This window comes from Gorilla gorilla, chromosome 14 (assembly GCF_029281585.2).
Source record: "Gorilla gorilla gorilla isolate KB3781 chromosome 14, NHGRI_mGorGor1-v2.1_pri, whole genome shotgun sequence".
NCBI classification, from domain to species: domain Eukaryota; kingdom Metazoa; phylum Chordata; class Mammalia; order Primates; family Hominidae; genus Gorilla; species Gorilla gorilla.
In genome coordinates this window covers 51,247,797-51,270,626 of record NC_073238.2, presented here as the reverse complement: position 1 = coordinate 51,270,626, position 22,830 = coordinate 51,247,797, and the positions used below count along the sequence as shown (strand labels likewise).

The 22,830-nt window shown below is 38.4% G+C and overlaps 1 protein-coding gene across 3 annotated transcripts in view; it reads left to right on the top strand.

The window, feature by feature from the left end:
* The window catches only part of ALG5 (ALG5 dolichyl-phosphate beta-glucosyltransferase), a 51,542-nt gene extending 30,966 nt beyond the window's left edge, over nucleotides 1-20,576 (top strand). For all 3 annotated transcript variants that reach the window (XM_019039687.4, XM_019039686.4, XM_004054392.5), the window contains exons 8-10: nucleotides 4,603-4,754; nucleotides 17,807-17,892; nucleotides 20,357-20,576. In XM_019039687.4, the coding sequence (XP_018895232.4) occupies nucleotides 4,603-4,754; nucleotides 17,807-17,892; nucleotides 20,357-20,472 (354 nt within the window). In that variant the 3' untranslated portion in view covers nucleotides 20,473-20,576. The remainder of the gene's footprint in view (nucleotides 1-4,602; nucleotides 4,755-17,806; nucleotides 17,893-20,356) is intronic.
* The last annotated feature ends 2,254 nt before the right edge of the window (nucleotides 20,577-22,830 follow it).

The following is a 22,830-nucleotide window of genomic DNA, read 5'->3' as shown; positions in this document are numbered from 1 at the left end:
CTTTTTTTAGAAGTAATTATTTTACTAGCACCTAGTCTAGTATTCTATGTATCCTAGAGATTCTCACTGATGTTTGAAAAAGGTTAATCTGTTAACCATAGAGAATAGCACACTCCTAGATATTTAAAATGGGAAGAGAGCTTGGGATTAATCCTGCTTCATCAGTTTAACAACGCACGGGGGATAAGAAAAGGAAAAGTATGTGTCTCCTAACATGTTCAGCACATTTTATATATATATGTGTATAATTATAAAATAGTATATATAGTATAATTATAAAATAGTATATATATAAAATTGTAGTAGAAACTATTAAATACTAAATTCCCACAATAGGAAATACAGCTGTAGCCCTAGATGAAATGTGCAGCCAGTAAAGCTGATGATAATGGAGACTATTTAATAACATGGGATAAAACCTGAAATATTAGGTTGTTTGTAAAAAATAGTATGATATTATAAATACAGTTATCTGTGTTGAAATAACAAATAGGCTGGACACAGTGGCTCACACCTGTAATCCCAGCACTTTGAGAGGCCAAGGCAGGCGGATCACCTGAGGTCAGGAGTTTGAGACCAGCCTAGCCAACATGGTAAAACCCCGTCTCTACTAATAATGTAAAAATTAGCCAAGCGTGGTGGCAGGCACCTGTAATCCCAGCTACTTGGGAGGCTGAGGCAGGAGAATCACTTGAACCCGGGAGGCAGAGGTTGCAGGTGAGCTGAGATCAGGCCACTGCACTCCAGCCTGGGCGACAGAGTAAGACGCCTCCTCCTCAAAAAAATAAATAAATAAATAAATAAATAAAATAAATAAAAATTTGTTTTTGCACACTAAAACAGCTAATGAAAATAGATCAATACTAATTTAATGGTTTTTTAAGTACTTTTTTTCTTTCTTTTTTTTTTTTTTTTAAATATATTAATGAGATGAGAAAGGATAATCTACTTGGTGAAGGAGAAAAGATAGTTTGGAAAAATAGCCAAAGACAGACTTAGGAGCCAGTGAGTAATATAGGTAAGAGATAGTTCTTGTATTTGTTGGTGGTGGCTGTAGAAAGGAGCCATGTGTTTTGGTTTTGTTTTTCATGGTGTAAATTCTTTTCACTTAGAACTTGCATTGGTTGAAAACTCTGAATTTTTCCTAGAAATACACTAGTATTTAAATGAGACTTATGCTATGGTCTAAATCTTTTACCTAGTACTGCTCTTAGCCAGGTATCAAGGGATCAATCACAGGAACCACATATTTATAATTCATCTTGTCTCCATCCATCCATTCTTTCATCTCTAAAACCAAGTGTTTGGTTTAGTGCTCTTGATTCCCACAGAATTGGCTGCCATTCTGTAGAAAGAAGGGATAACCTTTGATACTCACTAGAGATCATTGGTTGTCCACTGCAGATGCTATCACAACTACTGCTCAGTAGGCTTGTTCAAGTCCAGCTTATTCTTATAGAACCATAGCTGTCTCACAAAAGGTTGTCTCCAAGAGGCACAAGACATGCATCCGCCTCATGTCCAGAAAACTGAAGCATGGCTTTCCATTTCCCTTCGTGTGCTGTCAGTAATAAACCCCTGCATGGTGATCAATCTGTGGACAATGAGAAAATTATAAAAGAATTAATCAAGATAGCAAATGACAACTTCGGTAGCTTATTGCCTAATGTTCAGAAACATCTTTCCTTGATATTTTTCTACATTTCTCAATTATTCTACCACCTCTTTTACTGCTCCCTTGGAAGACAAACATGACACTGCCCTGATGGAGTCTTGTATCATCCTTAAAAGTGCTTATATTCCCATGTGTTCTGTATGACGGTAATGTTTATATATGGTCTGGCTATTCTTGAATTTATCATTTTAAAAGGATTCAAAAATAGAATCCATTAGTGGTTACTTAATGTTTTTAGTTTTTGTTTAAAGAGTCTTTGCTTAAGTCCTGGGACTTCTTTGAACTTCTTATTTTAAGTTAATGAAATTAGCAGTCACCTTTAAATTTCACCTGAATTAATTTCTTGTTTACATTTTATAAACATTGAAGATACTAGCGTTAACATTGAAACAGTGAAAATTGTTTTCCTTAATGTTTTAAATGGCCATTTCAGAAGATCATATAAGCCTTCTCTCTTTTAGTAGCTTCACTTAACTAAATAAGTTTATCCTATATTTTAGGTATCTTCTAAATTTTAAGATATTTTGCAAAGTTCTAAAAACAAAAACAAGATTATCTTGTTTGTGACTAACCTTGTTAAGCTTTTAAATATGTTAGAAATCAAATAACTTAAGGTCTTCATGTGAACTCTACATTTTTCTGCTTTTTAAAAAATAGCCATTATCCTAAAACAAACAAAAATCCTGTATTAACATCCAAGCCAGAGCAGTCGTGAATAGTTTTATTTGCTAACAAATAAGCTCACTCAAATCACATTAAAAATCACTCAAGGAGAATAATTTATAGGTATTGTTTTTCTACCTTTAATTTTTATTTTTCTATCTTTCAATTTCTATTTGTTCCTTTCCTAAGCATAAGTGCTCTTTTGGAGGTTTAATCAGTCAACCAGTATTTATTGGAAGTATTTTGTATGGAAGGCACTGAGCAAGCTGTTGTGAGATTCCTAAAGTATTTTAAGATGAGGTTTCTGCCCTATCTACTTAGAGAGGTAAGACATATTTACATCAACCCATAACTAATGATTCTAGATGATAAATGAGAAGTGCTAGATCATTTTTAAAAGTTTGTCTTACATACCATATAGATAAGTATTTTATTCTTCCTTTCCTTCCTGCCCTATTTAATACATAAGTAAAATTGTGGTCAGGAGAGTAAAGTAAGCTTTCAAGCTTTCTTCCTGTATGAAGAACATTATTGAGTTCCTGTTATTTTCTGTGCCAAACACTTCGCTATATTCTTTAAAATAATCTCATTTAATCCTTATAATAACTTTGTGAGGTAGGCATTATTCTCATTTTATCAGTGAGGAAATGGACTTAGAGGGTTGAAGTAACTTGTTGAAGGTCACCCTGCTAATTAGTAATGGAGCCAGGATTCAAATATAGGCCTGCTAGTTTGGTGCTTTTTCTTTTCTTTTCTTTTTTTTTTTTTGAGTCGGAGTCTCACTCTGTCACCCAGGCTGGGGTACAGTGGCGCCATCTCGGCTCATTGCAACCTGTGCCTCCCAAGTTCAAGCGATTCTCCTGCCTCAGCCTCCTAAGTAGCTGGGACTACAGGCGTGTGCCACCATGCCTGGCTAATTTTTGTATTTTTAGTAGAGACTGGGTTTCGCCATGTTGGCCAGGCTGGTGTCGAACTCCTGACCTCAAGCAATCCACCTGCCTCAGCCTCCCAGAGTGCTGGGATTACAGGTGTGAGCCACCGCACCTCGCCTGATTTGGTGCTTTTTCTTTGTTACTGTGTTCCACTGTGGTTCTGTTTGGTGATGATGGAAAAAGCCATGCAAAGGAAGAATGATACTAAAAATTATAATTTTGAAAAGCGGAAGCCAAAAGGAGGAAGGGACCTTTATCCTATAGTATGAGATATTAAATGTTCTAATAGACTCTTAATAGGTTGCTTATGTATGTAAGTAACGCATCATTACTTGAGTCTATTGCCTTAACTAAGGAACATTTTAAAAGATCGTGTCTTAAAGAAGCTGGGTGTAGTGGCACACGCCTGTGATCCCAGCTGCTCTGTAGGTTGAGGCAGAAGGATCACTTGATCCCAGGAATTTGAGGCTGCAGTGAACCATGACCACACCACTGGACTCTAGCCTGGACAACAGAAGGCGTCTCTGTCTCTAAAAAAAATTTTGTTATTTTATTTTTTAGAAAGAGCCTACGTTTTACTAAATCTTAAATGTGAAAGTCTGGAATCCAGTGATAATAATCTTATGTTCTTATGTTTTAAAATGTGCTACGTTTTATGAATAATGGAATATTCTGTTACTACTAATAAAATTAATCATCAGTAACAGTAGTGAAACTTCAGATGGGATTAAAACCTACTTAATCTTAATATCCAAAGTATTAAAGAACTCAATATTTTAAACGTATTTAATTAGATCTCTGGCATACTTAGAAAGACCAGGTGTTTGTTTCAAACTCCCTTCTAGTCCATAACCTTCATGATACTCTGCTATACATCTTCTGTCAATATTCTCATTAGTTAAGTATCAACTGCAGGCTTACATCTGTGCTTTGTTTTGTCAATACATCCTGGAAACTGACATCTTTTTTGAAACTGAAATATATGTCGGGCAAAGCAGCATAAAATATGTAAGTAAACGAGATGTTCTCCTTGCTCACAGCAGCAGCCCCAAACCTGTTTCTCCTGGTAGGCTAAAGCCCTGGCCGCTTGTCTGACTCAACCTCCAGGAAATGAGTAACTGCTTCCTAGTGCCTCTACTCTGCTCCAAGCAGTAGGCATTCTTGCTGTTTCTTTAATATACTTTGTTGGTGAAGCTCATGGAACAGTGGTGTTCTTATGTAAGATCTACCAGTCAATTAAATATTAAAATACAGTTGTCTACAGCCAGGTGTTTTCAGTGTCTTCTTTACAGATGAATGGAAAAGTCATTTATATTTTGTCTTTGTTTTCAGCGTTCTTACTTCCGTACTCTTCTCATGTATGGGTTCCACTTTCTGGTGTGGTTCCTTTGTGTCAAAGGAATCAGGGACACACAGTGTGGGTTCAAATTATTTACTCGAGAAGCAGCTTCACGGACGTTTTCATCTCTACACGTTGAACGATGGTAGGTTTCTGACTGGAATGTATCCAGTCTGTCTTATGACCCAGACATCTTCTAGGTAATGAGAAACAGCCCTGTATATTTATAATGAACATGTAGATTTAAACAAAATTGACAATAATGTATGTAAACTTGATCTTGCCTTTATACTTTTCCTGAGTTGGATCTTATTTTGAAAATACACAAACCCAACAATATGGTATAAAGTTATGTGTGTTCGCCTTAATTGTAGACAGTAGAAATTGAGTGGCCTGAAAACATTTTTTTTTCCTTAGACTTCCTTTTTTTTCCTTTGAAGAAAAAAGAAAAAGCTCAGAAATATCAAAACAGAATAGGGCACCCATTTTCTCTTTTCTTCCTTCTACGGGAGATAAGGTGTCTTTCCTAAGACCGATCTTTTGACCTCTACATCTCCTTCCACCTTGTCAAAACCTAATCCTGTCCATGTATTTCATCTCTTGTGTATTCAGCCTTTTCCCCTCCATCACATCTTTCCCAGAACCCTTTCCACTGACCCTGCTGTGCCCTTCCAGCTCTAGCCCTGTCTCCTTCACAAGCAACCTTCTCTTGAAAAAGTGTTTTATATTCACTGGCTTTGTTTTCTTGCTTCCCACTCACTCCTCACCCCGCCTTCTTCATATGGATTTTCTTCCATGCCTCATCTTTTTTTTTTTTTTTTGAGTTTCGCTCTTTTCGCCCAGGATGGAGTACAATGGCAGGATTTCAGCTCACTGCAACCTCCGCCTCCCGCGTTCAAGTGATTCTCCTGCCTCAGCCTCCCAAGAAGCTGGGATTACAGGTGGGCGCCACCACACCCAGCTAGTTTTTGTATTTTTAGTAGAGATGGGGTTTCACCATGTTGGCCAGGCTGGTCTTGAACTCCTGACCTCAGGTTATCCACCCAAAGTGCTGCGATTACAGACGTGAGCCACTGCACCGAGTCTACTTCATCTTAACATCTAGCCACCTCTATGTCATTGAAGCCAGTGGTCATGTTAAATGACCACTTGTCACACTTAACCCATCAGCAGCATTTGATACTCCTGAGCTCTCTTTTGAAATATACTGGAGATACAGGTGGCTAGCACTGTCGTACAGAAGCTGAAACCCTGACATCAGCCCTGACATTCTCCACATGCATATATCCAATCCATGACAGGGCCTGTTGATTTTAGCTTTTATGTTCCTCCATTTCTCTCCATCTCTACCACCGCCATCCAGAACACCATCCTTCTCCAGACTACCATGCTGTAGCCCACAAGGTCTTTGCAAACTTAAGTGTGATCAATCATATGCACCTCTTTTGCTTATATTCCTTCATGGGCTTCCCATGGTCTTTAGTCTGGCCCCACCTGTGTCTCCACATGCGGACTCTTTTCTTTTCTAACCACGCCCCTTCTCACCTTCTCCTTCAGATCTTCCTTAGGGTAGCCTGCCCTCACTCTCTAAAGATAATATAATTAGCTTGGGTGCCCCTAATTATATCCTGTTGCAGTGCCATGTGCTGTATTCATAGCACCTATGACATTTGTAGTTTTTTCTTATATTTGTGTAATTACTTAATGTTTCTTTTTCTCGATTAAAGCATAATCTTTCTCCATGAGAGCAAGAGTCACATTTAATTTTACTTATTAGTATATCCCACTATCTAATATCATGCCCGGCACATAGTAGGTACCCAGTAAATACTGTTGAAAGAACTAATACTTAGTCATGGGTTCTGTGTGAATCCTGTTCATGTTGGGTATCTGCATGATTATGCCAGTATGTGTCCATTTTTATATTCTCTACAATTTTTGTGCATCTGTTTTCAAAGACCTGTTGTCTTCCTAGAAATATATGCCATATAACCCCCAAAATACTACTTTAAAAAATGTATTTTCAGAATTATCATTCAGACTTTTTAAAATCTTTTTTTCCTAGATTAAAACATTTTAAGTAGTCTACATTAGTTGTCAAATTTAGATATGTGTTTTTATTATGTTGAAAAATAAAATAAACTCATAGTTAATAGACTTCGAAATCAGAAAATCTAATTTAAGAAACGACTCTAGAAGTAAAGCCCTCTGTCTGCATTAGCTATTTTTCAGTCAGCTATTGGCTCCAGAACTAGGGTCAGAGATGCAGGTTCTTTGTGGTTTGAAAGGAAGAATTTAGAAATTGAGAATACTATTTTTCGTTGTTGAGGATCTTTCATTTTTGTTGAAATATAAAAGGTTAGGATTGATAACTTAAAAATCATGAAGCTTCCCTGTCAGGATTGTTCTAGGGCAGCATTGTTTAATAGAAATATGAGACGAGGCAAGGCATATATGTAATTTCAAATTTTCTATTAGCCACATTTAAAAAGTAAAAAGATGGCTCATGCCTGTAATCCCAGTTCTTTGTGAGGCCAAGGTGGGGAGGATCACTTGAGGCCGGGAGTTAAAGACCACCCTGGAAAACATAGCAAGACCCTGTCTCCAGAAAAAAAATTTCTTTTAATTAGCTTGGTGTGGTGGTGTGCACGCCTGTAGTCCCAGCCACTCAGGAGACTGAGGCAGGGGGATCTCATAAGCCCAGTTTAGGCTGCAGTGAGCTATGATTGCACCACTGTACTTTAGCCTGGGCAACAGGGTGAAATCCTGTCTCTTAAAAAAAGTAAAAAGCTGATAAGATTTACTTGTTATCCAATATATTTCCAAGATATTGTCATATCACCATGCAATCAGTATGAAAAAAGTTGAAATATTTTACATTATTTTCTTTGTACTATATATTCAAATTTATAGCACATCTCAATTCAGACTAGCCACATTTCAAGTGCTCAGTATCCTCATGTGCTGAGGGGCTGTTGTATTAGACAGCAGTTGTTGTGGGGTTAAGTTAAAGAACATTATTGGGGTTTTTTTTCTTTGTTTAGTGTTAATGTTACAGGCAAGCCTTTTATTTATTTTGTGTTAATTGACATAAGATTGACCTCACTTAATGGCTGGGGATGGTGGCTTACAGTGGTAATCCTAGCACTTTGGGAGGCTGAGGCAGGTGGATTGCTTGAGTCCAGGAATTTGAAACCAGCATGGGCAACAATGGTGAAACCTGTCTCGGTTTGTTTTTTGCTTTAATTTTATTAGGGAAAAAAAAAGATTCACCTCACTTAAAATTTTAACTGCTCACATTTTTCTTTAGGGTACATTATGTTTATTTGGTGCCTCTAAAGGAGAACCACCAAGTATACATGTATCAGCTTAATGAGCAGTATACCCTTCACCACAATAATACGTCATCAGTGGTTTTTATTTAAACATCTTTGTTCCTGCACTTTAAATCAAGACTAAAGAACAATATAAGTTACAGAAACCAAGTTGTATATCTATGCCTTATTTCCAAATGTCACCTTTGACATTTGACTATTTTTTCTTAAGGATTCATTGAAATTTTTCTCAGAACTTTCAAGAAATCGAAATCAAATAGAGTTTCTAGGTACTAGAAATCTGTAAAGGAGTATACCTAAAATTAAGACTTTTGGTATCGGCTGGGCGCAGTGGCTCACGCCTGTAATCCCAGCACTTTGGGAGGCCGAAGCGGGTGGATCACTTGAGGTCAGGAGTTCAAGACCAGCCTGGCCAAAATGGTGAAACCTCGTCTTTACTAAAAATACATTTTTAAAAATTAGCCAAGTGTGGTAGTAGGCACCTGTAATCCCAGCTACTTGGGAGGCTGAGGCAGGAGAATTGCTTGAACCCAGGAGGCAGAGGTTGCAGTGAGCCGAGATCACGCCACTGCACTCCAGTCTGGGCGACAGAGTGAGACTCTGTCTCAAAAAAAGACTCTCAGTATCTCTTTGGATTCAGAACTGCAGAGTTGTGTATAGGTATGTTAAGTATATATATTCAAATATTAATATAAATTAAATGGGTATGTTAAAAACAAAAATAGATTAAAAAGTTTTAAGTGATGTAAATTTGGCCTTCAAATTCAGATACATATATATACAGTTGTCCCTTGGTATCCACAGTAAATAAATTCTAGGACCATCACCCACAGATACCAAAATCTGTACAGATGCTCAAGTCTTTGCTATAAAATGGTGTAGTCTTTGCATATAACCTATGCACATACTCTCATATACTTTAAATCATCTCTAGGTTACTTATACCTCATACAAGGTAAGTGCTATGTAAATAGCGTGTGTTTGTTTTTTGTTGTTAGTGTTTTGGAGACAGGGTCTCATGTCACTCAGGCTGGAGTGAACATGGCTCACTGCAGCCTCTGCCTTCTGGCCTTAGGCGATCCTCCCACCTCAGCCTCCTGAGTAGCTGGGACTACAGGTGCATGCCATCACGCCCAGCTAATTTGTGTATTTTTTTGTAGAGACAGAGTTTGCCATATTGCCAGGCTGGTCCCAAAATCCTGAGCTCACATGATCCTCCCACCTCAGCCTCCCAAAGTGCTGAGATTACAGGCATGAGCCACCGCACTCTGCTTGTATATTTTATTTGTATTATTTTTTATTGTGGTTTTCTACTGTTTATTTTTTAATATTTTCAGTCCATGATTGGTTGAATTTGCGAATGTGGAACCCATGGATATGGAGAACCAACTATGTATATAGCTTCATCTTCAGAGCTGTACTTCACCTAAATTCTTTCCATTTATGGAAGTTAAAATACTTGGGCCAGGTGTAGTGGTTCACACCTATAATCCTAGCTCTTTGGGAGGCTGAGTTGGGCAGATCATTTGGGCCCAGGAGTTCAAGACAAGCCTGGGCAACATGGCAGAACCCTATCACTACAAAAAAAATACAAAAATTAACTGGGCATGGTGGTGGGCACCTGTAATCCTAGCTGCTCGGGGCACTGAGGCAGAAGAATCGCTTGAACCCGGGAGATGGAGATTGCAGGCAAGACTCCATCTAAAAAAAAAAAGCAAATTATTAGCTAGGCGTGGTGGCACATGCCCATAGTCCCAGCTACCCAGGAGGCTGAGGCAGGAGGATAGCTTGAGCCCTGAGGTCAAGGCTGCAGTGAGCACTTGATTGCACCACTGCACTCCAGCCTGGGTGATAGAACGAGACCCTGTCTCAATAATAATATATATATGTTTTTTCTTTGAAATGAACTTTGTTTCAATGAATACTTTTTATTTTTAATCAGTGTTATAATTTTATATATTAAATAGTTAGTTTGATAGCCTTAGAATAGTAATTCCTTGCCCCAATTTCCACTCCATAGCTGTGGCCACTTTCAACTGTTTTTTGCTATTTCTTTGTGGTATTTGCATTTGTGTTCAAAATAATGGGTCTGCATAGCTATTTCTCAGTTGTTCAGTTTTAGATATTAATTTCCAAAATAGGAAATCGATGCTAAGAACTAAAGTTCTCTTAAAGTTCTGTATACCCTCCACACGTAAACTCCAAATACAGTTTTAAAATAATTATTTTTTGTCAGTATTGATAGTCATAGCTGTGTGAAGATAATTCACATTTGAGTGCAGCATGATTATATTACCTTTCTTGTACTACTTTTTGTTTTCCTGAAGGTAATAAATGTTTGGGGTTTTTGTTTGCTTGACTTTACTATGGATCTGTTACTTACTCATGTTCAGGCTCTCAAGAGTATAATTATCCCTCACTGTGTTTAAACACAGATTCTGCATTTCTTCATTTTCGCTGGAGACATCTCAGTCAGCTCATGTCTTTCTGCTTGCTCTCTGGCCTGTGATACAGCTTGCTCCATCCTCTATCTCCATTTCCTTATTTATACCCCTATGTTAGTAAAGCACATTCCTCTATTAACTTTCTAAAAATATGAGAAAGAAACTTTTTGATTCCTTGCTTGTGAAAAAAAAATTGATTCTACCCTCACATTTGTTTTATAGTTAGGTAGAGAAAGGATTATAGTCATTCAAAATGGAAATTTTTCCTCAGAATTCTGGAAACATTCCTGTATTGTCTTTGGCACTCCATACTTCTGTGAAGGAGTCCAATTCTGAATCTTGACTCTTCGCATGTTGTTTCCACCCCCTTTTGGAAGCTTTTTCTCCACAGTGTTTTGAAATACTATAATTCTAGGCCTTAATGTAGTTCTTTTTCATGCATTTTGTTGAGTATTCAGTAGGTCCTTCTAATTTTTTGTAAATTGACAAATTATAGTTGCATATGTTTAGGATACAAAGTGATATTACGATTTATGAATACAACGTGGCATAATTAAATCAAGCTAATTAATGTACATCCTTTTTATGTGGTGGGAACATTTGAAATTTACTATCTTAGCAATTTTGAAATGTACAACACATTATTATTAACTATAATCACTACATTGTATAATAGATCTCAAAAAAAAAACCTTATTCCCCCTGTCTGAGGCTTTGTACCGTTTGACCATCATCTCCCCATCTCCCCACCCAGCCTCAGGAAACCACCATTCTACTCTCTGCCTCTATGTGTTTGATGGTTTTAGATTCCACATAAAAGTGAGAGGATATGCAACATTTGTCTTTCTGGGTCTGATGCTTATTTCACTTGGCAAAACTTAGCATAATATTCTCCAATTCCATCCATGTCACAAATGACAGAATTTCTTTTTTAAGGCGACTAATATTTCTTTATTTTATTTTATTTTATTTTTTTTGCAGTTGCAAGATTTAATAGAGTGAAAACAGAGCTCCCATACAATGGGAGGGGACCCAAAGGGGGTTGCCACTTCCTGCTTGAATGCCTGGGTTTATAATCCCGATCATTGTCCCTCCCCCTGTGCTCTCAGGCGATATATGATTTGACTATTTCTTTACCTCCTGCTTTAGCCTAATTTGTATTTCAGTGAGCCCTCTTTACGACCTGATTGGTTGGGTGTGAGCTGAGTTACAAGCCCCATGTTTAAAGGTAGGTGCGGTCACCTTTCCCAGCTAGGCTAAGGAATTCTTAGTCGGCCTAGGAAATCCAGCTAGTCCTGTCTCTCAGTTCCCACTCTCAACAGGAAAACCCAAGTGCTGCTGGGGAGACCACCGCTCTAACTGCTTCCTGCTGAATTGGGGCGTAGTAGGGGTCATGCAGTTGAGATTTCCTCTGGAGGGGTGCCTTCGATGCCATCAACATCGGAGCATGGGCTAGCAGGCCAGTCCAGGGGTCCATGGTAGATCTTAGTCATGCACTGCATCTGGGGCTCCATTTGAAGAACCACTTGTAGTTTTACAGCTTCGATTCTGGAAGAGACAAACTTAACAAGGAGGTTAAAGATACAGGGATTGAAATGTATGGCCTGAAGTGCAGGGGCATATGGGTGTGGGCAGTGAAAGTGGGGTTTCCTTTAGAAAAACTCCTATAAATTGGGGCATCGGTATTTCCGGGAAGCCACATTCTCCATAGAAGCTTTTGGTAAGGAGAGCTACTGGTGGTACAGCGGCATGGAGGGGGTGCAGTGAGAGTGAAAGGGGGTAGGAGAACAGTAAAGAGAAAAATATGACAAGGGAAGGCCATGGGGATTGGGGATCTGCGATTCTAGTTACTTTCCTCATGGTTGTCGCTTAAAGAGCAGGCACAGATCCTCTAGAGGTTCACAGGAATAGCTAGCGTTGTCTCCTGGATTTTCGGTTTCCTTTGGCAGTATCCAGGGTTTGACTCAAGTGTGATGTATCCAAGACTCCACACCAGCCACTTTAAATGCGGTTGGGGTAGATAAAAGGACTGGATAGAGTCCTTCCCAGGATGTATCTAGGGATGCGGAATTAGAGGGAAGGGACTTGACTAATACCATGTCTCCAGCGTGGAATAGTTCCTTTCCCTCTTCTCGGGGACAGGCTTCCTGTAATGTTTTAAGAACTTGTTGATATTTGGCTAAGGAGGTGATGTCTGCAACTAACTTGGCCGTCTCTTGGTCAAGCACAAGGTCATTGGTTAGGAGTGGCTGTCCATACAGCATTTCATATGGGCTAAGTCCCGCTTTTTGGGGAGAGTTTCGGATTCTTAGTAAGGCTGTAGGCAACAGAGCAGTCCATGCAGGGTGGGTTTCTTGGGTTAGCTTTTTTAGATGTCATTTGAGTGTTTCGTTCATTTTCTCGACTATTCCTGAGGATTGTGGCCTCCAGGCGCAGTGTAAGTGATATTGTATGCCTAACGCCTGGGATACTTCCTGGGTTACTGCAGCCTTGAAAGCGGGGCCATTGTCACTGTAAGCCTCAGGGAAGTCCGAATCTGGGAATTGTTTCATGAATTAGTGCCTTTATTGCCTCTTGGGCCTTTTCTGTCCTACAAGGGAAGGCCTCCGCCCAACCAGTGAAAGGATCTACCCAGACTAGTAGATACTGAAATCCCTGAGATTTGGGCATGTGGGTAAAATCTAGTTGCCAGTGTTCTCCTGGTAATGGCCTGTTCTTTGTTCTCCTGAAGGAGCTTGGCGATAAGGCAGGGGATGATTTCTTTGGCACACTTCACAGGCCCTGACTATCTGCTTGATAGTTTTGAAAAGGCCTGGTCCAGGAAATAACGATTTTGCCATCTGATGGGTGCTATCAATGCCTAAGTGAAAGGTCTGGTGAAGGGTTTTAAGTAATTTCCATTGGTTAGCTGCAGGCAAAAGTATTTTTCCTTCTTCGGTGGCTAGCCACCCTGAGGGGAGGAAACTATGTCCTCATGAGGTGCCTCATTCTATTTCTTCTGCTTAGTACTGGGACTTCGTTTCCTGGAGGAGATTACCCCATACTAGGGGTCCTTCTATAAGCATTTCTAATGGAGGGTCCCGCCTTGCAGCTCTTTTGGCTTTTTTGGCTTCAATATCTGCTGGGCGGTTCCCTTCTATTTCTCTTTTCTTTCCTTTCTGATGATCCCAGCAGTGTAAGACTGCCACCTCTTAAAGCTCAGCTCGAGCCGTAACAAACACGGACCAGAGGAGTGTGCAGTTGCAAGATGTAATAGAGTGAAAACAGAGCTCCCATACAAAGGGAGGGGACCCAAAGGAGGTTGCCCAAGGCTGAATAATATTTCATTGTGTACATATACCACATTTTCCTTCCCAGTTTTTCTGTTGACAGACCCTTAGGTTGATTCGATAACTTGGCTGTTGTGAACAGCGCTGCAGTGAACATGAGAGTGCAGTTATCTCCTCAACATACTGATTTCAAATCTTTTGGATAAATACTCAAAAGTGAGATTTCTGGACCATATGGTAATTCTGTTTTTAGTTTTTTGAGGGACCTCCATACACTTTCCCATAATCACTATACTAATTTACATTCTCACCAACAGTGTACAAGGGTTCCCACTTCTCCACCTCCTCACCAGTGCTTGTTGTGTCATCTTTTTTATAATGGCCGTTCTGACAGGGGCTTTAATTTACATTTCCTTAATGATTAGTGATGCTGAGCATTTTTTCATATATCTCTTGGCCATCTGTATGTCATCTTTTGAGAAATGTCTATTCAGGTCCCTTGCCCATTTTTTAATCAAATTAATTGTTTCTTTCTATGGAGTTGAGTTCCTTGTATATTTGTGATGTTAGCCCCTTATCAGATATATGGCCTACAGATATTTTCTCCCAATCCATAGGTTGTCTGTACAGTCTGTTAGTATTTCTTTTGTTGTGCAGAAGCTTTTTAGTTTGATGTAATCCCATTTGTCTGTTTTTGCTCTTATTGCCTATGCTTTTGGGATCCAATGTAATAAAAAACACATGGCCCAGACCCGTGTCATTTAGTTTTTTCCATATGTTTTCTTCTAGTAGTCTTACAGTTTCAGGTCTTACGTGCAAGTGTGTAAGTCTTTAATCCATGTTGAGGTTTGTTTTTGTTTTAGTTTTTTGATATAAGGGTCCAGTTTCGTCCTTCTGCATAGGGATATCCAGTTTTCCCAACACCATCTATTGAAAAGTCATGTCCTTTAGTTCTGAGAAATGTTTCTTAATCTTTTTTTTTTTTTTTTACAATCTCTCTTCACTTTCTCTGCTCTCTTACAAACAGATGTGGAACCTCCTTACTAGTCCTGTAATTTAATCTTCTCTCTTCTTTTCTAGTTTTGATCTTTTGAGATTTCCTCAATTTTATTATCCAGTCTTCTTTTTGAATTTTTATCTCTATCAAAATTGTAATTTCCTAGAACTCTTTTTTTGTTTTTCAGTATTAACTTTTTAAAAAACCTATTCTTGTTGCATGACTACAGTGTCTTCCACTACCTCTGAATATCTTATTTAAAACTTTGTCATTTTCTTTACCTGCATTGTTTCTGTTGCCTCTGATTTTATGTTTCTTTTTAACACTCATTCTTCACATGTCTATAGTATGGCACTAAAACACTCAGTAGAAGCTGTGTCCATGCGCAGAGCCTCTGATTGGTAAATTTCGCTGCAGGTTAAACCAGCAGAGCTACGTGTGAGAAAGTCCCAACTGGCATTGTCTTTTGGACAGGTCATTTTCATGAAAGTAGAGTCCTTCAATCTCCTGCCTAGGAGCTGTGAGCCTGGCTGTTAGCATTCACAGAACCAACAGAGAAAAGGCATGAAGGGAAGGAAAATCTTAGATGTTCAGTGAGTCCTACTTGCAGCCCCACCTGTGTCTTCACCTGAAGACCTCATTTGAGGCCTTCAATGCCTGAGCCTCTGGGGTGCTCTGTGGCACCCTTCTCCCACTGTCCTGTCCATGTTCCCTACAACTTCCAAGGTTTTTTTTATTTTTATTATCATTTCCTCCCATCTTTGTTCTTACATATTTATTCCATATTGTTGTGTTAATTTTGATAGGGCTGCAGGAGGCAGCAGTGGGGTTCACGTCCATCTGGTGGGTTTAACAGGGTCTCAGCATATTTTTTGTCCTTTAGGAATCTGTTAGTGAGATAACAGCTGTACCAGGAACTGAGTAAGAAAAGAAAACACAGTGGCTCAGCCCAACCCATATTTGCATAAACAAATGAAGGCATCTTAGTTGGAGAATAACCCTTATACTGTTTCCCCCTAATAACATAAGGCTCTGTATAGAAGTACTTGGTACTTTAGTTAAAATGTTTGCTTAGGTAACAGACTGGGCACTTATGATGATATGAGCTGCATTTTTTTGTATGTGTAATAAATATCTTCATGTCTTCTAAAATGTTTAAGAGGAGAAAGACATAATTTAATTTTGGGTCAGACACAGTGGCTCAAGCCTGTAATCTCAGGACTTTGGGAGGTCAAGCCAGGCGGATCATTTGAGCCCAGGAGTTCGAGACCTGGGGTACATAATGAAACCTCTTCTCTACAAAAAATGCAAAAATTAACCAGGCATGGTGGCACAGAGATGAAAATTCAAAAAGAGGGCTAGATAATAAAATTGAGGAAATCTCAAAAGAACAAAACTAGAAAAGAAGAAGATAAAATTATAGGACTAGTAAGGAATATCTGGGCCTATGCTCCCAGATGTTCAGGAGGCAAAGGTGGGAGGATCACCTGAGTCCAGGGAGGTCGAGGCTGCAGTGAGCCCTGATTGTGCCACTGCATTCCAGCCTGGGTGACAGAGTAAGACCCTGTTTAAAACAAAACCAAAAAACTCTTTTGGTCTAGGATTTTTTTTTTTTTAATATAAAGTGATTTCAGTTAACCACCCCACTCTTTTTTACACAATTGTTTTGTGTATTTGATAAGTCACTGGCTATATACTGATATCCTTAGAAATAATATATAATAATTTTGTTCAGGTTATCAAGTATGATTAGAACTAACTCAGCCCACTAGCTAATATTTTGTTTTTGTGTTAAAAGGAAAGTTAAGTGTTAAGCACCAGGCTTAATATTGAAGTTATTTCTTTTTTCATAAGTATCACAATTCTAGGGGACGAAAGTTTTAAAACACAACCCACTTTTGTAAGTGGTTTATCATCTTAACTAAGTATTTTATTTGGCTAAGAAAAAGCATTGTTTTAAAAGATAGTTTTCATATTGAATTATCCAAATACTTGGAATTTAAACTATTTACCTAATGGATGATTATGGTATTGTGGCAAAAAACCAAAAAATCTCCCAAATTCAAGTTGTCTGGGATTGGAGAAATCAAATATAAGTGGACTTTAGGCATTTTCTTGTCTGTATTAATAATGTTTTACAACCAGGCCCTAGAAGTTTGAACTGGCTCTGTGCAGCCTAGAAAGTGGGGACTGACTCATGGATGAAGGCAAAACAGTCAAGGACTTTAGACAGTTTCAATGACGATGAAGAAGATTTAACAGGTAGTGGTGCTTTTCTTCCTGAGCTTTAATACCAGTGAGAGACCAACTAGTTCAGAGAAATTTTGTAAGCAGAATCCAGGAAAATTTATGAGTCAGGATTCAGAACCTTTAAGGAAAGCAGGTTTGACCTAAGCCAAGGCACTGACTGAAAAGAGGCTTTAAGAAAGACCTTTCGTAAGTGGAAGGAAGGATACACTGGAGATTTAGACTGGAAATGGTTTTAACAGTATATATTAGGACAAGTAAGACAATATATCAGATTCCTATGTATGTATTAATTATACCCAAAGAGTATTTCAGACTAGTCCAAAGTAGCTTTTTACTTTGAATAGTTGCCAGTATTATATTGTGCAGGACACCACAGGGAAGGGGAACAGAAAAGACAGGGAAGGCCCTGGGGACACTGTATTAGAAAAGTAATCTGGATCCTCTGATGGTAGAAGAAAATAGGCAACCAACTCTAAAGTAATGTAAAACACTCTCAACTAGAGCACCTCAGAGTTTTGTTTTATCAGCTCTCTGAATCAGTTGAAAATGTCAGTTCTTTACCTTGAGCTAGTCCAGTTTAAGGTTAGGATTGAAAACCATCAATCTTGAAATTTTCCAGGATTAAATTTTTTCTTGGAATCCCTGAGGCTAGTTTTACCTCTGTGAGTTTCTGAGTTGTAATAGAGATACAATATTATGCAATGATATTCTAAATTATTATTTGACTTGAAACTTCTGAACTACTCAGCTTTGAATTATTTGACTTCTGTGAATCTGATCTTCAGATTTGTGGTATAAGCTTTATATCTGTCATGTAAGCTTCTTTAAAACATGCCAAGGTAGAGATATAGTTGTGTTCTATTTGTCTTTAAAAATAAATATCAATATATTTTCTATTTTAGGGCATTTGATGTAGAACTACTGTACATAGCACAGTTCTTTAAAATTCCAATAGCAGAAATTGCTGTCAACTGGACAGAAATTGAAGGTGAGTATATTGTTTATTGTATGATTGTCTTGAGTCAGATAATACAGTTGTTTAGTAAAGTCAGCAGGCTTTAATGTTCTCCTTGCTCCCCTCATCAAGCCCTTCTCAGCTGTCTTGACTCAAAGATCCAGTTCCAAGGAGAATAGTACCTACTAATACCTTCCATCTGGCTTGCTGCCTTTTATATTTTTTGTCTGTTCATGGGGCCTTCAGTAGGCCTACTACCTTGTCGAAGAAACTTCAATAAAAATTCCTACAATAGACAAAGTCATGGTGATCTGAAGTTAGAAGGTTGATAGTCTTTTGAGATAGATAAATTTATTTTTTGCATCACCATTTCCTATATTTTTTTATCACTAGGTGGATATTAATTAGGTACCTGCAAACCACTATGCAAAGCTGAATAAGAAATAAAAATTTTTTTTATGGCCGAGCACCATGCCTCATGCCTGTAATCCCAGCACTTTCGGAGACCAAGGGGGTGGATCACCTAAGGTCAGGAGTTCGAGACCAGTCTGGCCAACAGGGTGAAACCCCGTCTTTACTAAAAAATACAAAAAGATGGCCGGGCGTGGTGGCAGGCACTTGTAATCCCAGCTACTCAGGAGTCTGAGGCAGAAGAATTGCTTGAACCCGGGAGGCAAAGGTTGCGGTGAGCCAAGATTGCACCATTGCACTGCCGCCTGGGCAACGAGTGAAACTCCATCTGAAAAAATAAATAACTAAAAGTGTTTTTACTCCAAATGTCCACAGTCAATCCAGAGCCATTTAAAAACTATATCTGTACATATATCCAAAAATATAAAGATCCCAACTCTATAATAACTTGAAATCTATCATAAATCTTAATAATTCCTATTTAAAAAGGCTTAGAAGGCTTAGACAGCTCTGGCTGTATAGAATTTTAAACATATTCTGGTTTTCTCCTTACCTTAGAATGAACCTAAATTAATTCACAGTGTGGGAGCACTTAACATAATCAACTGGAGACTTTTTCAAAGTCCAGCTCTTCTGGTGAGAGTCCTTGTTGCAGTAAACCAGTATTGCTCTGTAACCTCAGATGTTTAGGGACAGAAAAAGGTTAAGAACCAGTCTCGAGATTATACAAACTGTATAGTCTAGGATGAATTCAAACCTCTTTACGTCTTGCTGAATCAAACTGAGTTTACAAAATCTTAGCTCATCTCCACAGTAGCTGCCTAGAATCAAAGGGGATTGGGAAGCAGGTCAAAGGATCACTCAGGGGTATCATGATCAACTTTGTTGATTTGTGTTGATCTTTGGCCAACCTAGACTCTATGGGAAGATGAGGTGGGGAAAAGTAAAAGTCCATTTTATGTTTAGTCATTTGCTTATTTGCATTACAGAGATAGTTGTATTGTAATATGAATTGTAGGTACCTCAACTTCCTCATTTGTGGGATGAAGATAATGTTTGGCCCTGATAAACGATAATGTCTCTACAGTGCTTTGGTGGTAATGTTTTCAGAAGAAAGCTGTCATATAAATTCAGAGCAGTGAAAAAGGTCTTCTTTAAATATAAAGTATAATTAAAATGATAATGAAATGTTAAACCTTCCTCCTGATACTTCTTTATCTGCAGGTATATACTATAAGTAATGGTTATAAGAATCTGCTGTGGCTGGGTGCAGTCACTCATGCCTGTAATCCCAGCACTTTGGGAGCCTAAGTTGGGAGGATCACTTGAGCCTAGGAGTTTGAGACCAGCCTGGGCAACATAGTGAGACCTCATCTCTATAAAAAAATTGTAAAATTAGGCAGGTGCGATGCATGCCTCTGTACTCCCAGCTACTGGGGAGGCTGAGGTAGGAGGACTGGATCGTTTGAGCCCGGGAGGTCAAGGTTACAGTGAGCCATAATCGTGTCACTGCACTACAGCCTGGGTGACAGAGCAAGATCTTGTCTCAAAAAAACAAAAAAAGAATCCGCTGTGATATGTGGATCAGATATTTAATTAGGCTGGTGTTCTTGTGTAGCCCGAGACAAAGAGGTCTGGACAAAATTATCTTAAGTCTGATCATAGGCTTTATTTTTTATCATTAAGATTGGATTTATGTAGAAATAATCATATTTATCTGTTGTGCTGTATCTTTAGTTGTTTCATATGTAATTGTTTTCAGTAATGAGCACTCAGTGAGTAGTTTTTTTATTAGACTTCTAGAGCCCTCACCATATGTAGTCCTTCCTTTCTATAGTAGGGCCGTATGAAATTTTCACTATTTAGATCCTCTCAAGTTTCGTTTCACTTCAAGATGTTCTGTTTTTGTTTTTAGAGAAAACCACTCCACTCACTTCAGCTTTGAAATTGTTTAACTTTTTGGTCCATGTTTTAAAAAATTAAGGTGCTAAAGGCTCACAACGATCATGTAGACTGACTTTAAACTAATACATTTTCTGCTGAGTTTATTTAAGCTAATTTGTTTTTAATTATTTTTAAATCACAGGTTCTAAATTAGTTCCATTCTGGAGCTGGCTACAAATGGGTAAAGACCTACTTTTTATACGACTTCGATATTTGACTGGTGCCTGGAGGCTTGAGCAAACTCGGAAAATGAATTAGGTTGTTTGCAGTCTTCAGTTGTGTTCTTATGCTTCAGTGTCACATTTCATTTCATTTGAAACTAAAATTTTAAGTAAAGCTGAAATAAACTTCTTATCATTGTCTGCCTTTTGATAATTTTAAAGAATTAACTTTCCATAAGTAAAAAATTATATATCTCTTTGGATATAAATGATTTTTAAAAGATGTTTATTTTAAAAGTCAGATTTTCTTTTGTTTGTTTAGCTTCATTATCATTATAATCTGAGAAACATAATTTTTGTAGACAGAAGCGATTCTTACCCTAAAGTGCCTGCATAACTCTCATGAACTTAACTATAAACTATAATCATGTAACAGTTTTCAGAGATTTAAAAATAAAGCTAGGGCATAAGTTTAAATGTACATAAATTTATCCAAATCAAAGAAACCTATTTCAGCCTATGAAACTTTAGGAAATTATATGTTAAAGGCAAGAATACAGACTTAGTCACAAAGGTGTTCATTTCCTTATAGTCTTACTCATCTCTAGCACTGGAGGCCAAGGTGGGAGGATCACTTGAGCCCAGAAGTTCAAGGTTACAGTGAGCTATGATCGTGCCACTGCACTCTAGCATGGATGATGGAGGGAGTTCCTGTCAATCAATTTTATAATATTAATATATTTACATAGTAATATCAGAAGCCTCTTTGAGATACTGCAAGAACTAATAGCAATTACAAAATAATGAACCCCCAAAATCAGAATTAGATTGTTTCTGCCATCTTAGAGAAACAAACTAGTCATAGTTTGACATTTATTAAGTGTTTACTGTATGCCACCCCACTGTTCTAAGCACTTGATATATAATGACTCACAACAGAAGAGGAAACTGAAGCACAAAAGGGTGAACTGCCCAAGGTCACATATTTAGGAAAGAGTGGAGTCATGATTGTAACCTGCATAGTCTGGATCCCAAGCCCACACTCGTTAATGACTGCTATAGTCTTCAGTTTCTGAAGGTATGAAAACTGGGGATCATATAAGTAGAAAGTTTTGGCAGTACATTGAATAAAACATTTTTGAATAGAAAAGTAAGCTAAAAATAACTCCAGTAGTTTGAACAACAGTGATAATATCACATCTGCAGTAGACAATAAGCTTCTTGAAGATAGAAGGCTTGCCAGGCACGGTGGCTCACACCTGTAATCCCAGCACTTTGGGAGGCCGAGGCAGGCAGATCACCTGAGATCGGGAGTTCAAGACCAGCCTGACCAACATGGAGAAACCCCGTCTCTACTAAAAATACAAAATTAGCTGGGGTGGTGGTGCATGCCTGTAATCCCATCTACTTGGGAGGCTGAGGCAGGAGAATCGCCTGAACTCGCGAGGCAGAGGTTGCGGTGAGCCGAGATTGCGCCATTGCACTCCGGCCTAGGCAATAAGAGTGAAACTCTGTCTCAAAAAAAAAAAAAAACAGAAGGCATGTCTTACTATAATTAGTATCTCCAGCACAGGGCTTAGCATATAGTAAACACTTAATAATGATGAGATGAATAAACTTTATTTACTACCAGATTTTGTGAGCATTAAAGTCACTTAAATGGATAAATCAAGACTAATAGAAAGCGAAGAGAAGAAAAGACCATGCTCATAAGAATTTTTAAGAATAAGCCTTGAGCCAAAAATAAGATCCTTAATGAAATTATAAAAAGGCAATGAAATAATTTGTTATTGCTCTTTATAAACGAGATAGAAATGCATATTTGAAGCATAGTAGGAATATTGAAGGAAAGTCATGATACTTTTTATGTACTTTGTCTGTGAACACTATAGGGAAAAGTCTGATATCATTGATGCCAGCTTACCTTTCTAAGCACAGATTTACCTAAGAGGAATATGGGACAGAATCCGAGGCAATCAGAGAGAAAAGGTAGTTTAACCTGTTAACTTACAGAATCTGCTAACAAAAACTACATGCAGCAATAGCACAGTGAAATAGCAAAATAACAGCTACTATGTTTTTTGTTTTTTGTTTTTTTTTTTGAGATGAAGTCTTGCTCTTGTCCCCCAGGCTGGAGTGCAATGGCACGATCTCAGCTCACTGCAACCACCGCCTCCCGGGTTCAAGCGATTCTCCTGCTTCAGCCTCCCGAGTAGCTGGGATTACAGGTGCCTGCCACCATGCCTGGCTAATTTTTTGTATTTTTAGTAGAGATGGGGTTTCACCATGTTGGCCAGGCTGGTCTCGAACTCCTGACCTCAGATGATCCCCCCGCTTTGGCCTCCCAAAGTATTGGGATTACAGGTGTGAGCCACTGCACCCGGCCACCAGCTACTATCCTTATAGTATGTACAAGGAAGAGTAATGAACATTTTGCATGCGTTATGTGGTTTGA